This window comes from Mus pahari, chromosome 23, assembly GCF_900095145.1.
Source record: "Mus pahari chromosome 23, PAHARI_EIJ_v1.1, whole genome shotgun sequence".
Lineage (NCBI taxonomy): Eukaryota > Metazoa > Chordata > Mammalia > Rodentia > Muridae > Mus > Mus pahari.
The window spans coordinates 584,298-600,639 of NC_034612.1; the positions used below are offsets into that span (position 1 = coordinate 584,298).

General features: G+C 42.6%; 1 protein-coding gene across 10 annotated transcripts in view; it reads right to left on the reverse strand.

The window, feature by feature from the left end:
* The window catches only part of Ep400 (E1A binding protein p400), a 105,859-nt gene that overhangs the window by 68,547 nt on the left and 20,970 nt on the right, over positions 1-16,342 (reverse strand). For 8 of the 10 annotated variants that reach the window (XM_029533909.1, XM_029533910.1, XM_029533906.1 and 5 more), the window contains 5 exons: positions 8,919-9,009; positions 6,896-7,003; positions 6,015-6,400; positions 2,261-2,557; positions 787-972 (listed from right to left, as the gene is read on the reverse strand). In XM_029533909.1, the coding sequence (XP_029389769.1) occupies positions 787-972; positions 2,261-2,557; positions 6,015-6,400; positions 6,896-7,003; positions 8,919-9,009 (1,068 nt within the window). The remainder of the gene's footprint in view (positions 1-786; positions 973-2,260; positions 2,558-6,014; positions 6,401-6,895; positions 7,004-8,918; positions 9,010-16,342) is intronic. The other 2 variants (XM_029533911.1, XM_029533908.1) reach the window with 1 other exon arrangement.

Genomic DNA, 16,342 nt, shown 5'->3' on the forward strand with positions numbered 1-16,342 from the left:
TTTTTTTTTTTGGTTTTTCGAGACAGGGTTTCTCTGTATAGCCCTGGCTGTCCTGGAACTCACTCTGTAGACCAGGCTGGCCTCAAACTCAGAGATCCGCCTGCCTCTGCCTCCTGAGTGCTGGGATTAAAGGCGTGAAGAGTTAAAGGGCGGAAGTGCACAGGCCAGAGAACAAAGGATCTATCCTCTAGGCATAAAAACAATGTTCCACAATGTGCAATAGCAGGCATAGTTGCCTACATAATGAAAGGCGAGCTGAGTTCCACCCAGAGGCCAGAATATTCCAAAACCTGTCTTATTTTCACTTTTGTAGAGTAAATAATGCCACCTCTCAAGTCTCTCTCTGAAGGACTTGCCTGCTGTGGGAACAATAAAATGGAAACTCTCCACCAGAACCAGAGACAGCTCAGCCACACAGCAGAAGCTGAAGTGAAGGGAGGGAATGAATCTATGTCCTATCATCCTAGGCCTGGCTCCAACTCCGAGCCTTTGCAATCACCTGACCAGCTCTGGGTGCCCTATAAGAATCCTAATCCTACTTGGCAAGCAAACTGGAAGGAAAAGGAACCCAACCTCTACACTAGCACTGTGGCAGGAGGCTGTGTCTGCTCTGACACTAAGGACTCTGTCTCAGTCAGTTAACACCTTTCTCCACACTCAATAGAATTCAAAAGTCTTCAGGGAACTGGCAAGAGTCTGATTCACTGCTAGCTACTTAAAGCAATTTAAATCCCAACTACTGCAACAGACACAAAGCATGAATGACTACCCATGTTTCAAACTTACCTTCTTAGCAGCAGCCAACTTCCACCTCCGCTCTTGGGCAAAGTCTGTGGCCATCCACTGCATCTCTTCCAGCAAATAGTCCCAGTGAGATTTTGGGCGTGGGGCCTCTTGAAGCTTTGGCAGTCGCCTTAGGGACCACAAGCCTTCCTTCCTTAAATCTGCTATTCGCTGATGGATCTGGTTTTCCTGTAAGATGCATGGATGTGGCTGGTAAGGGTCAGCATGTAATTAAATGTGCTCTGCTAAACCTTACTGTATGAAAGGCTCAGAAACTGAAAGAGACTCAAGGAGGCCACAATTTGACATAAGTGTGTACACAATCAGGAGGCTCTATTACGTGCACACAGTCAAGTGGCTCTACAAGAACACAACAGAGGGGCTCTGCTCTTCCAAAGGTCCTGAATTCAATTCCCAGCAACCACAAGGTGGCTCACAACCATCTATAATAGGATTCGATGCCCTCTTCTGGTGTGTCTGAAGACAGCTACAATGTGCTCATATAAATAAAATAAGTAAATCTTTAAAAAGAAAGAGAGGGGGGGGGAGAGAGAGAGAGAGAGAGAGAGAGAGAGAGAGAGAGAGAGAGAGAGAGAGAGAGAAAGAGAAACAAAGAGAACCAATCTTTATACCAAAGAAAATATGTACATGAGAAACAACCATGGAGGCTGATGGGATGGCTCAGTGGGTAAGAACACTGACTGCCCTTCCAAAGGTCCTGAGTTCAAATGCCAGCAACCTCATGGTGGCTCACAACCACCCGTAATGAGATCTGATGCTCTCTTCTGGTATGTCTCAAGTCAGCTACAGCGTACTTATGTATAATAATAAATAAATCTTTAAAAAAAAGAGAAACGACCATGCCAGAATTCACTTTAAAATGACAAAAAAATAGAAGAATCAATGAAGACTGCCTACAGAGCTCAAACCAAACCAGGTAATGAACACTGAGTTTATACGAATCTAATGTAATGTATGCTTCTTTTAAGTCCTTTGAGGAAGCTAAATAAAACACTCAGCCAACAAAACCTAAGTACCAAGTACCAAGTATTGGGCAGCAACTGCCTCTTGAGGACGGGTGCTCCAGGCCTGCTTGAGTCCTACCCTTTAGCCATGACTGGAAGGAAATCAGCCTACCATGGTCAAGATTTACCACAAGGCAAAGACGTCCATGAGTATACTTCTAGCAGAAAAGGCTGCATTATCTGGTACCAGTCATGGTTTCTAGTGATAATAAACCAAGTGTTTAGTTTTAAACTATCACGACCTTAAAATAATGAAATAGATGTCACAAACCAGAACACTAGTGAGTCCCGACTGTGTTATACAGTGACATACCTTCCTTGTTTTGTTCAGCTACTCTCTTGGCCAGGTTGAGAGCAAGATCTCCCAAGCTCAGGAGCTAGAGGATAGCCTAGGAAATAAGGAGAACCCCAAACCAAACAAATGTGCTCCATATTTGCCTGTGTATACTTACCAGTGTTATTTGTTCTGCCAGTTTATCCTGAGAACCATCCTGGGATGAGGCTGCATTCTGAGCAGGACTCTGTGGCTTAGGAGGAGCTGACACTGCCACCCCTGGAGACCGAGAAGTGATGGGAGACAGAGTCTTGTTGGTAGCAGAAGAGGGTCTGTTCACTGGTGAAGAACGAGCAGGCGAGGGTCCGGTACCTGAGCCACTCACAGGTACAAGGGATGAGGAAGAGGAGGAAGTGGGCAGAGACCGCTGGCAGGGCTGGGCAGAGTCCAAGGGGGGCCTGGTCGATGCCACTGTCTAGCGGGCAGAAGACAAGTGAATCAGGGTCAGGACAAGGCTTCTACAGCTTCAGAGTGCCCAATTCCAGAGAGCTCAGCAGCAGTCAGTGCCCACCTCTCCATGGCAACACATGCACACAGAATTAATCCCAACACCAACCACAACTCAGAACCACAGAGGAGATGATGTCCAAAGATAAAATTGCCGTTCTACACAGAACCTAACAATAACAACAGCAAAAAACCCTCCATTATAAACTGCACTTCTGTGGTATATTATCTCAGAGCTCATGAAAGCTTTTCCTTTTCTTCAGCTTTTTTTCCTCTTTTAAAAAGTAATTTGTTTTCTTTTCCCTTAAAGCAAACCAAACCAAACCAAACAAAAACAAACAAAACAAAACAACAAAAAAAAAAACCCAAAAAACAAAAAGGAACAAAAATCCCGTGATTATACAGCCTAAGTAGGCCTTGAACTCTGTACCTTCCTGGGTCAGCCTTCTGGGGCTGGGATTACAGATACACAACATCACGTGCAGTTTTTTTCCTTGCATTTTTTGGAACATGTTGTCTTCTTGTAATGCTTCTTGAGTCTAAACTGGCAAGTTTTACTTTTAATTTTTAAGTTAAGCTTAATTTGTTTAATAAGTTTAATTTAAAGGCATATTAAGAAAGGCAGTCGCTTTGACCACGAAGTCACAAGAAAAGAAAGCTGTAAGAAGCCATTATGACTGAGCACCACTAGCCTTTCATTCACCTCCCTCTGCTCATTGATTGCATATCCAATGTGACCAGAAAACACACACCCCTGTTGCCATGATTTCCTCATCATAATGGGCTGTATCCTCAAACCATAAGCCAGTCTCTTCATCCTTTAATTTAGAGCAAAACAAAATCCGCAAAGGACTGGTTTTGTTTTAGCTGTAGAAAAAAAATGAGTAATGAACTGCTAAACTAGACTTTTTTATTATATTTTTATGTAGTAACACCATCCAAGTGTCAGCTGGGCTTATTTGTTTTTATGTATCTTTTTTAGAGATAAGAGCTCAATACTGTAGCCCAGGCTGGCCTTGAACTCTCCATTCTCTGTCTCAGCCTCTTGAGTGCCAGGATTACAGGAGAGAGCCACCATGTCCCAGCTTGGCATCTTGCATCTTTTTAACATCCACACATGTCTCTTGTGGAAGGAAGGCTGGAGAGGCAGAAAACTTTTCTTACTGTCCAGAAACCACGTTCACAAAAGGGGCCTCAACTCCAACAAGTCTGTGTGAAATTCTCCCAGGAGCCCAGGAAGGAGGCCACTTAGAGATAGATGAAAGCCAGGAATAGACTGGCAGGAAGGCCAGTCAGGACTACCAGGACAAGGAAGACTCAACAGATAAAGTCTCAAGATTTAACAATGTCCCCAACAGGGTGAATGTCTACCTCATAGGGCCCAGAAGGAAATAAAGCTTTGTGGGAATGTACCCAACCTCTATTCACTCACAAATTGCTTATGACGTTTTCAGGAACAAAGCTGAGGGACTCACAGAAACAGAATGCCCTGCAAAGCCAAAAACTTTCTCCTATGGCCTTTTACAGAAAAGACGGGCAAGTCCCAGTCCAACCCATAAGAAACAAGGGTCTCTCCCATGCTCCCACCATACTGGGGTTGACCCCAAGCCCTCCTACACTCTAGGCAAACAGTCTACTCAGCTTCCTTTTTTACTTTTTTGCAACGGGGTCTGTGAGTTTGCCAACACAGCCTTAAACTTGCAATTCTCCTGCTTCAACCTCCCATGTAGCTGTTATTACAGACCTGTGTTATGAGGGCTAAGTAATGGGTTTCTATAGATTTATGGTTTGGTTTATTTTAGTTTTTAAAAGATTTTATTTATATATGTGTCTCTGTATGGGTATGTATATGCACACAAATATAGGTGCCCTTGGAGGTCAGAAGATGTTAGAACCCATGGAACTGGTCTTTTACATTGTGAACCATCCAATGTGGATGGTTTAAGTTGACCTCAGGTCAAGAGTAGTATGTGCTCTTAACCACTGAATCATCTCTCCATCCCTGTACAGTTTCTTTTTTTTTTTTTTTTTTTTTTTTTTTGGATTTTTGAGCCCTGTACAGTTTCTTAAAAGTCATCTATCATAGCTGATCTTTTTATCAGCAAAGGCAGAAAATAAAGGTAAGAAAACCCAGTGCTGTTCTAAGTCAGGACTGTGACTCCAAGTGAAAAAAAGATCACTCTCACGAAAGCCACAGGGAGCCAGGTGTAGTGGCGCATACCTTTACTTCCAGTACTTAGGAGGCAGAGGCAGACCTGTGAGTTCCAGGACAGCCAAGGATACACAGAAAATCCTCTTTACAAAGGAAAGGGTGGGAGGGAGGGAAGGAAGGAGGGAGAAAAGAGGAAAGAAAAGAAAAAAGATAGAAAGTCATCCAGCCACCAGCCAGCCATGGGGACAGAGTTTAGTAGCCCATCCTTCCCTAACCAAATGTGTAGGAAGCCTCCATACCTGCCTGCCTCAAAGCTCTAGAATAACCCAAGAGCTACACAGAGCCCTACCACTTAGCTGATGACATGGCAAGATTGTAAGCTTGTGGCCTGAACTTGTCAGAAAATGGGAATAGCAATTCCACTTCACAGAATTGCTAAGCAGAAAAACTAACCACCCATGAACTCATTACCACAGCTCATGGCCGTCAGTCCAGATTGTTCTTCCCATTCTGTTCCCATCGGTTTTAAGTCCTTACTGTATATCCTAACTGGAACTTCAAGCTCTTCTGAGTAGCTTCCTTATTAACATGAGGAAGGTGAGAGCAGAGGGGACCGGCACTGACTCCCATCCATGCTCTACAGCTGGTGTACCCACACTGCACCGTCTGGATGTTCTCCAGGAACTAGGGGAAGTATTCACAAACCCACACAGGTGTAAAACCAGTGAGGGGGAGCAGCATGCTCAACATTACAACAGGCACAGTGATGTCCACACTGGTGGAATTCATAGCACTGGAAAAAAAGCAAAGGAGGAAGTCTATCTGATGGTGAAAAACCCGGCTTCACCCTTGAACAAGGCTAGAGTCAACATTGAATTGTCACTTCATCTCTTTGGGTCGGTCTCACAACTTTCAAGGCTGGTAAAATTGGTCACCATCTAAGAGTTCCCAAAAAACCAAATGGGGTGACAAATACAACGCCCTCTGAATAGCATGTAACTCAACAGGTCGAGGCTTTCTCTACTAACAGCAACAATAATAATGGTTTTCTATTACTTTAATGATTGTTATTACAAAGCCAAATAAAATTAATTTGCAACTGCTACAATAACCAACTGTGCTAAGAGGGCAGGTAAAGCTGCTTCCAGGAATGTGCAGGTTCAGCGCAGACCACCCTACCAAATACCTAGACAGCAAGCCAAGCCACCTTTGCAGACTGTTTCCTCTTTTCTTCTGCACCTCACTAGTAAAACAGCCAATGTCCACAGAGTACCTGGGTCTGGGAGGAAAGCTGAGAGGTCTGCATCTGCGCCTTCCCGGGCATCGGAACATGTAGGGCCGGCTGGGCGGGCTGTGAAGAAGGAGCAGGGAGCTGGCTGGGCAGAGGGGCAGGGATAGGGGCATTTAGCTGTTGAGTCTTCACTGGGATTTGGAGCTGAGCTGGAGCCTCCACCATCTGTGACTGCTGTGAAAACTGTAAGGTGGAAGGGAGGGCTGTGGCTGGGACACTGGCCGGAGGCAGCCTCGCAGGAAGCTGTGGTGGGGGGGTATGCAAGCTGGCGGCGTTCTGCACAGGAGGCCCTGTGGAGGGGTCGTACTGCTGCTGACTCTGCTTCTGTCCAGTGAGCTGTGTGGCCTGAGGAGTTGGGGGCATCCCTCCTGAAAAATAAGAAAGAGCCCAAAGCACTGACTCAGTGCATAGCAGCTTCTACTAAATGAGTCACAAGGACACACATTGGACATTCTGCCTCTCACATGAGAACTGTTACAATCAAAATGGGAGTGTCCTAGAGCAGACCTAAGGTCAGGATGAGCACACAAAGAAGGAAAGAATGCACCCAACTATTGCAAGTTAGTACTAAGCAAAACAAGCATTAAATAACCACAGGATATCCAACAGCAGTAGCAATTAGGAACATAGAAATCACCAGGAAGCACAATGCAAAATGTATAACTTCAACTAGAATGTCAAGAACCTGTCTCTGGGGGCTTTCTAAATACTGAATTGACTAGGGTGCAGAGACATATTCCCATGTAGGAAACTCCGTATCTCTTAGACTCCCCTGACTGCATGGCTCCAATGTGGGCTGGGCTCTAGGTTTTGGGCATTCCCTCATGACAAACTAAGAGCACTATTCTACTGCTGGGTCTTACCTTGGACTGTTGGCATTAACTGCTGCAGAGGGACTCCTGCATTCACCCCTGGATGCTGGAAAACTACCCCTGGATGACCCACTTCAAGTCGAGGTCTCTTAGACTGCTCTAGAATAATTTTCAAGAAAGGTGTTGTTTCATGTAAAAATAAAACCATAGAAGTAGGGAAAAAACATATTTAAGTGTTTTTTTTTCTTAATCTTTGAAAAGGGAAGCCCTTCTATGCTATAAGGGATAGGTTGATATAGTTTCATTAAAAATTTGCAAGTACAAATAAAGGCATCATACAAAGGCCAAAGGACAAGAACTGAGAGACACTGCAACATGTGCCTGGCAGAGGCTCACTTAACCATTCTCAAAGCGCTCACAAATAACATGAGAAGTTTCAATGCCCAGGACAATGGACAGAGAACATCAATAGCGAGCCAAGAACAGAGTCACAAATAGTTGATGAGCAATAAAAGCTCCTGTGCAACCTTACTCAGAACCAGGTATCTACATCAGAACAGGAGTTATGACTCTACCTTTAGGTTAACCACCAAAGATTACAAGATTTATTAAAGTAAGGAAAATGCATAGATATGAGAGAACCAGAGACTACTGACAGTAATGGAACTGGACATGCTGCTGGCAGGCAATCTGTCAGCAGCACTACATCTTATTCCTCGGGGATCTGGGAGGCTGTTCCTTCAGATCAGCTACCAGATATGACAAATGAACATTTCAGACTAAATGTTAAGTCTCTGTTCATCCTGATTAAAAACAAAAACAAGCCGGGCGTGGTGGCGCACGCCTTTAATCCCAGCACTCGGGAGGCAGAGGCAGGCGGATTTCTGAGTTCGAGGCCAGCCTGGTCTACANAGTGAGTTCCAGGATAGCCAGGGCTACACAGAGAAACCCTGTCTCGAAAAAACCAAAAAAAAAAACCAAAAAAAAAAACCATGGGGATAACTAAGACTAGAAAAGACTTGACTGGTCCGTCCCTTTTTCTTTAAATTTCAAAAAAAAAAAAAAAGAAAGAAAGAAAGAAAGAAAAGATGGACTGATAAATGTCAATTGTCTAAAGCCATGTGCAGTAGCACACAGCTGTAAACCCAAGTACCGGAGAGCCAGAGGCAGGAAGGTGCCTCCAAGTTCAAGGCCAACTTGAGCTACATTGAGAGTTACAGAACAACCAGGTCTCATGGGGACAGTACATAATGATGATGATGATAACAGTAGTAGCAGTAGTAATAGCAGGAGCTCTTACTCTTATTAAAGGTTCATCCACACAATGGAACATGGTGCCATGGTGCAGACAACAGGAGTTTCAGATGCATGAAGTGGGAAAGTGACCTATTATAGTCAATTTTTTTTAAGTAACTCTGTCTATATGTTTATATGTGAATTTTTTTACAATGACTAATCTGTAAGGAAATGTTGAGCATGAACAGAGTAACATCTGTGAGAATCACAATATACTGACAGTGATCCCTGCTGTGGTTGCAGAAGCAGACATGAAGTCAGAGGCAGCTATGTGTCACCTTCTTGAGCCTCTCACATTAAAAAAGAGGGAAAAAAAAAAAGGTATCAATACATTATGGACCGAGGGGGAAGGCAGCTTAAAAAGAAACTTCCACCAGGCAGTGGTGGCACACGCGTTAATCCCAGCACTTGGGAGGCAGAGGAAAGCAAATCTCTCGAAGTTTAAGGCCAGTCAGGTCTACAGAGCAATCCAAGGATTTTGGTAATCCTTGGTTAGCCAAGGTTACCCAAAGTAGCCTTGTCTCAAAAACCAACTAATTAATCAATGCTTCCAAAGGTGACTAGGCAATGCTAACAGTGAGCTATACCATAATGGGAAGTTAGATGGAATGTACAGAATCAACTGATACATTTCTAACTTCAATACAGATAAAAACTTATGCAAATATTTTAGTTGATAATAACCCAAACAAAAATTAGCTTTGAAAATAGAAATTAAGTTCTTTAGAAACATGTGGCAACTAAACTGCCACTGCACTGTTAGTCATGCTGGGCATACCTGTGGGTGGCATCACCTGTTGCCTCTTAAAGGGGTCGGCTTCTGTGGCACTGCCGGGCCCCACCACTAGGCTCCCAGTCAGGGCTTGGTGCTGGAAAAAAAATAAAAAGCAATGAGATTCTTATTGTTATAGACATTCTTATTATTATAACCATCACAAGAATAACATACACTACACCTACCATACCTATCCCAAACACTGACTTTACTCCTTTTAGTAAGGAAGTCGCTACCTCCCTCCCTACCCAATGTCTTTAAACACACATACATGTAATGTACATTGACCTGTGAGAATATAAGATTCTAACTTACCTCTGAAGAGAAAAAAAGGTCTTGTAAAGACCCATTAATTCTGATTTAAATGGAGTTTCAAATCATCACAGATCTACAACCTTCAAAATTAGCTCTAATTACTTAATGTCAACAAGAGGGCTAAACTGGGAAATCTCCCTTTCAGTTCTGAGGCTACAGCTTTGGCGGACCTAAGATCATATACTACCTGGCCCAATTTCACAACAAAAGCTCAGTAACATAAGGAAGTATGGGTGCCTTCCTACCGGGAAACACATTGAAACCTTAACAGTCTATCCTGAATCTTCAAATGATGTTTTTCGGTTATATATACATATACATTATATATGTATATATATATATATATACATACACATACACACACACACACATATATACATGAATTCACACACGTTTGTATGTGTGCTTATATGCAAATGACATATGTATGTTATTTAAGTAAGACTTAAAGTAGAAGAACTTACTCTGTACAAGCTACATAGTTTCAGCTACCTGCATCTGATATTCTGTAAAAGGCAAAGCTATGAGGACAGAAAATGTTCAGTGGTTATAAGAAGGGAGGGATGGGTAGAATGCAGCATGTCTTATCCGATCATATGGCAGTCTAAACCTACAAAAAGCATAGAAACAAGAGGGTGTCCCAGCATGTACTTTGGATTTAAGAATGTCCATGCAAGATCAATTAAACAGGATCAATTAAACAAGTGAGCCACTGTGGGTGGTGTCAACAGGAATAAGGCTGCACATGTGACATGTGAAAGACAAAAAATAGCTGATTTGGACAATCTTCACCTTATTTCTGTTCTGCTATAAACCAAAAAATACCCTAAAATAAATAGTCAAGACTTGGTGGTCTATGTCGTTAATCCCAGTACTCAAGAGGCAGAGGTGGGTGGATATCTCTAAGTTAAAGCTACCTGGTCTACATAGTGACTTCTAAGCCAGGCAGGGCTATGACTAAGGCCCTGTCTAAAAAAAAAAAAGAGAGAGAGAGAGAGAGAGAGAGAGAGAGAGAGAGAGAGAGAGAGAGAGAGAGAGAGACACCTTAAAGCTGGGTAGAACATGCTTGTAATCCCAGCACTCTGAAAACAGAAAGATTTCATAGTGGGAGACCACACCCGGGCATGCATAATGAGACCCTCTCCAAAAAATAAAAATTAAAAAAAAAAAAATCAAAAATCATGAAAGCAGAGAGTCAGACAGATCTCCATCTGAAAACTGTCCCTGCCATCTCAGCAGGTCTCAAGTGGCAGTGCTCCCCAGTAGCTATGGAAGCTTTCTCTAAAGGACTTGAGTCTTCCAATCTCCTCAGTGGGGCACTTTAAACACCAGTTGCTGGTACTAATCAAAAAACTATGCCATGTGCATGGTACTGAACTACCTCTAGGCCTTGAGGCCTACAGAGAAGCAGGGTTTGGTCCCTGCAACCCACAGTGAGCAGAGGTGGTTCATATTTAACAAATACAGGAGGAAGAAAGCAAAGAGCAGAAAACAGTTTGCTGAATAGTCTTCTGTCAACCTGACATAAGCTAGAGTTATCTGAAAGGAGAGAACCTTAATTGAGAAAATGCTCCCATAATATCTAGCTATAGGGACTTTTCTAAACTAGTTATTGATGTGGGAGGGTCCAGGCCATTGTGGGTACTGCCACCCCTAGATTGGTGGCCATGGATTCTCTAAGAAAGCAGGCTGAGCAAGCCGTGTGGAGCAAGTCAGTAAGCAGCATCCCTCCATGGGCTCCACATCAGCTCCTGCCTCCAGGTTCCTGTCCTATTTGAATTCCTATCCTGGCTTCCCTCAGTGTTATACTACAATGTGGAAGTGTAAGCCAAACAAACCCCTTCCTCCCCAACTTGCTTTTGGTCAAGGTGTTTGGTCCCAGAAGCCGAGAAGAGGTAGACAAAAAGGGAGGAAAGAAAGAAATGATCTAAAAAAAAAAAAATCAAAACATGTTAACACTGGCTCCTCTGTAAATGGAATTATAAATAACTTTTAATGCAGGTGCACTTTTCTCAATTTTTCAAATATTCTGAAACAAATCGGTATCACTTATATATCCAAGACAGTTACTCTTTAGTGAAAAGTGGCTTGCAGGCAGGAGTGACTAGGTGAAATATCTGGACAACAAAGAGATAGCAGGTGATCTAGGAAGTTCTGGAAAGGAACCTAGCAAGTTTCCCAAAGTTGGCATGTGGCATGAGGGCTGTCCCTGAACTACACTCTGTAGAAGGATGACAGGAAGAATAGAGATTGCTGGACAGAGGAAGCCCAATCTCTTTGCCTAGCTCTGACTGGCAGGTGTTAGATGTATGGCTGACCATTAACCACACAGGCAGACACCCAGGCAGCATACAGAGGCCAAGATAAGAAACTAAGAGGGTTAAGTACCACCTGCTTTAAAAGAGAACAAAGTTGCGGCTACAATACAGTAGCCAGATACAGTACACCACAATAGTAATCCTAATACTCAGAGGACTGCAACTATAAAGTCAGCCTTGACTTCATGAAGAAACTTAGTCTTTAAAAAAGTAAGATAGCTCAGCGGGTGAAGATGTTTGCCACCAAACCTGATAACCTGAGGTACACATGAGAGATCCCTAATGCACATGAGATAAGAAAACCATCAAATTCCCTAGGTTGTTCTTTGAACTACATACATATGCCATGCACTATGCTCCTACAGCAACAGTTGTGCTCACACACATACACAATAAATAAACAAATAAATAGCTATGTGTTATTCAGAACCTAAACAACACACCATGAGAAAAAACAGTGGAAGGGAAGAAAGACATGTAGCCTGCAGAAGATCCAACTCAAATGATTGCTGCCTATACAAGAATGCATTTGCCTCCTCCTGGAGGAAGAGTTACATCACCAGGAAACTGCTGGCTAAATGTCTGGACCATGGCTTCTGTAAGCCTGATGCTGTCAACAAAAGTACAATGGTATCAAGGAAGAAGAGACTTTTAGGGCTGGTGGGATGGCTCAGCAGTTAAAAGCACCCACTGCTCTTCTGGAGATCATGAGTTCAAATCCCAGCAACCACATGATGGCTCACAACCACCTGTAATGAGAAATAAACAATAAAGAACCTATGGGCCAGAGCAAGCGGTAGAAAGGAAAGGGGGTAAAGAAAAAAGAAAATAAAGAAATAAATAAAATCTTTTGAGAGAGAGAGAGAGAGAGGGGGGGGGAGGTGGGGGGCCTTTAAAGACACCTGTAAGTGGAAGAAATGCAGTAACTGATATCTCTTTCAATTCAGTTTTCCAACATCAGGATTTGGTACAGATAACACAAATACAAAACCCATCTGAGCCTTCTTTTCAAAAGCATGTCCAGTGGATCTAGAGAGATGACTCAGTAATTAACACTTTCTTTTTTGTTTTTTGTTTTGTTTTGAGACAGGGTTTCTCTGTATAGCCCTGGCTGTCCTGGAACTCACTCTGTAGACCAGGCTGGCCTTGAACTCCAAAATCCGCCTGCCCCTGCCTCCCAAGTGCTGGGATTAAAGGCGTGTGCCACCATCGCCTGGCTAAGAACACTTTCTGTTGGTAGGCAGAGGCAGGTGGATTTCTCTAAGTTCGGGGCCAGCTTGGTCTACAGAGTGAGTTTCAGGATAGCCAGGGCTACACAGAGAAACTCTGTCTCAAAAAACAAACAACAACAACAACAAAAGAACATTTTCTGTTCTTATAGACGACCAGAGTTTGATTCCCAGCACCCATATCATAGCTAACAAGCTTTTGTAACTCTAGTTCCATGGTATCCAATGCTCTCTCCTGGCTGCCATAGGCAATAGAACAAATTTGGTACATACATGTCAACAGAACATTCAAGTACATAAGATAAAAATTTAAAAAAAAAATAAAATAAAAGATCCTACCACTTAGGAAACAGAGTCTATGAGTTTGAGGCCAGCTAGGTTTACACAGTGAGACCCTGTCTCAAAATAAATAAAATAAAAAATAAAATTCATTTTTTTAAAAAAAAAAAAACATGTACAGTAAAACAGATTAAGATCCCACATCATGCCTATAAACTTTCCAGTATACACATAAAAACATGAACACATTCACAAGATAATACAGAGAACTCTGGATTGTGCTCATATTAGCACAAACAGCTGTATAACCCAAAATACATCCTGAAATTCTGTCTAGAATTCTTAGTGCAGCTGTCAGCTCAACATATGTGAGATCATGAAGGCTGGGATATTCTCATATATCCATCAATATTCTTTGCTAAACATGATGTAACATATGTCAAGGCCCATACACTCACTCTCTTCTGACTCACAAATGCTACAACCTTAAGAGCACTTCCCTATGGAGACCAAAAGCCCAAAACTGAACACCAGCTGAAGGGACTTCAGCTCTCAAACTGATGGGATACATAAAGAAGTAAGCCATGTGGTAGTAGAAATGTAATGCTAGCAGTTTGAAAGCTGAGGCAGGACTGAACTGCTACAGTTCAAAGTCAGTTGTCTTATGACCTGACCCCAACATGTGCATGTGACTTTAATTGTATCATTCAAATGGCTATAAAATATTAAATGACCTATTCCAAGTTTCTGTATCTGAAATTTTGCATAAGACTCTGTGAGAAGGAAAATGGACAAAGTCACTGCATACCACTGAAACACCAATAATAGGGCAGAAGAGATGGTTCAACAGCTAAAACATGTAGTGTGCAAGTCCAAATGGCCTAAGCTTGATCCCCACAATCCCCATAAAGCCAGGTGCAGTGTGTTCATCTGTAATTCTAGTACTTCTATGTGAGCCAGGAGGTAGACTGACGTGGTGGTTAGTGTACATCTTCAATCCCAGTATGTGGGAGGCAGAGGCAGGCAGGGCTTTGTGAGGTCCAGGCCAGCCTGGTCTACATAACAAGTTCCAAGACAGTCAGTGATACACAGTGAAACTCTAAAAAAGAAAAATGACTCTTAAAAGATACACACATCCCTTAATGCACACACACACACAGAAGAGAGAGACAGAGAGAGAGACAGAGACAGAGACAGAGACAGAGACAGAGAGAGAGAGAGAGAGAGAGAGAGAGAGAGAGAGAGAGAGAGAGAAAGAATATGAGAATATGAATGAATACATAAATATTTTTTGAAGGACCAGGCTGGCATGGTGTGTGGCTGGCTCATGCCCTTAATCCCAGCATTTGCAAAGCAGAGACAGTTTGAAGACAGCCCAGTCTACTCAGAAAATTCCAGGCTAGCCAGGCATACATGGTGATAGACTATCTCAAAACAAAATAAAATAACCAATAATCAAGAACAGTTGGATTGTGATCAATGACCACACACTTAAGAAAACTTCTACTGTCTCCTTCATTTTTGGAGCTGTGTCACCACTGACAGACTTCTCTAGTCTATCTGTTGAGTCTTCACTTTGTGGCACAGCCCTCATTCACCCAAAGAGCACTCTGGTTGATGCTCCACTGCCTCAATATGCATAGACACTGGCCCATGCTGCTGCCAAAGGACCTTTGGTTCTTTCCAGTTAGGGGAACTTACACACAATGCTGCCTGGGAACATCACTACACCTATGGCCTGGTACACGCAGCAAAACTCAAAAACTCCTCAGGCACACACTGCTAAGTCAGGGACGTGCCCATCACTCATCTTTTCCAGGTGAAACAAAATGTCTCCTCTTGCCTAGATCAGGCACACTCCACCAGAGAGTGGAAATCACCACTTACTCAACAAACACATATGCTTTGTCTAGAACTTATCTCTGATCACTGAGTTTAAGTGTAAATGTGAATGGCTTAGTCTGCATTGAACACATTAGGCATCTTTTCATATTTTTGTAGGTGACCTTTACCTTCCACAGTCCCACTGTTCTTACAGAAACAGGCCTCTGTAAGACATATAAATGCACTAATACATTACACTTCTCCATATAGTGACAGGGATTCCACACATAAATTTTCTTTTTGTTTTGTTGTTTGCTTGTTTGTTTTGAGACAGGGTTTCACTATATAACTCTGGCTGTTCTGAAACTCAGTATGTAGACCAGGCTGGCCTCGAACTCAGAGATTTGCCTGCATCTGCATCCCAGTGCTGGGATTAAAGGCATGTGCCACTACAGCCAACCTAATTGTCTGAAATTTTCTAATCTAAGATTCATCTTCAGAGTCTGGAAAGATGGTGCAGCATGAAGAGCACTAGCTGCTCTGCTACAGATTCTAAGTTTGGTTCCCAGCACCCACATCAGGTAACTCCACTTCCAGAGGATACAACAGCCTCTGTATAAATGTAACACACACATGACACACATACACACACATACATAAATAAAAGCAATAAAAATAAAATATTTAAAAGCGACAGTGTATCCACATGACATGTATGAGATAAATAAATAAATCTTAAAAAAAAAAAAAACTTAAAAAAAAATTCTCTATGCTCCAAAAACAAACAGCAAGTTTAGCAAGGATGTAGAATATAAGTTAAAATAGCCAGCTGTATTTTTATGTTTGGAATTAAGAGCTAAGAACCGCCGGGCATGGTGGTGCATGCCTTTAATCCCAGCACTCAGGAGGCAGAGGCAGGAGGATTTCTGAGTTCGAGGCCAGCCTGGTCTACAGAGTGAGTTCCAGGACAGTCAGGGCTATACAGAGAAACCCTGTCTTGGGGAAAAAAAAAAAAAAAAAAAAAAGAGCTAAGAACCATTTGTTTGTTTGTTTAAGATTTATGTATTTTATACATATGTGAGTACACTGTCACTATCTTCAGACACACCAGAAGAGGGNATCAGATCCCATTACAGATGATTGGGAGCCACCATATGGTTGCTAGAAATTGAACTTGGTATCTCTGAAAGGGCAGTCAGTGCTCCTAACCACTGAGCCATCTCTCCAGGTTCCTAGGAACCGTTTTTAAATACTATTTATAACAGCAAAATAGTAATATACTTAAATATAAATCTAACAAGTTAGCATACAACATTAGCATGCTGAAAATTACAAAGCACCAATGAAGGAAACCAAACAGTCACATTCAAGAACTGAAATACTGCTGGGCATGGTGGCACACGCCTTTAATCCCAGCACTCGGGAGGTAGAGGCAGGGGGATTTCTGAGTTCGAGGCCAGCC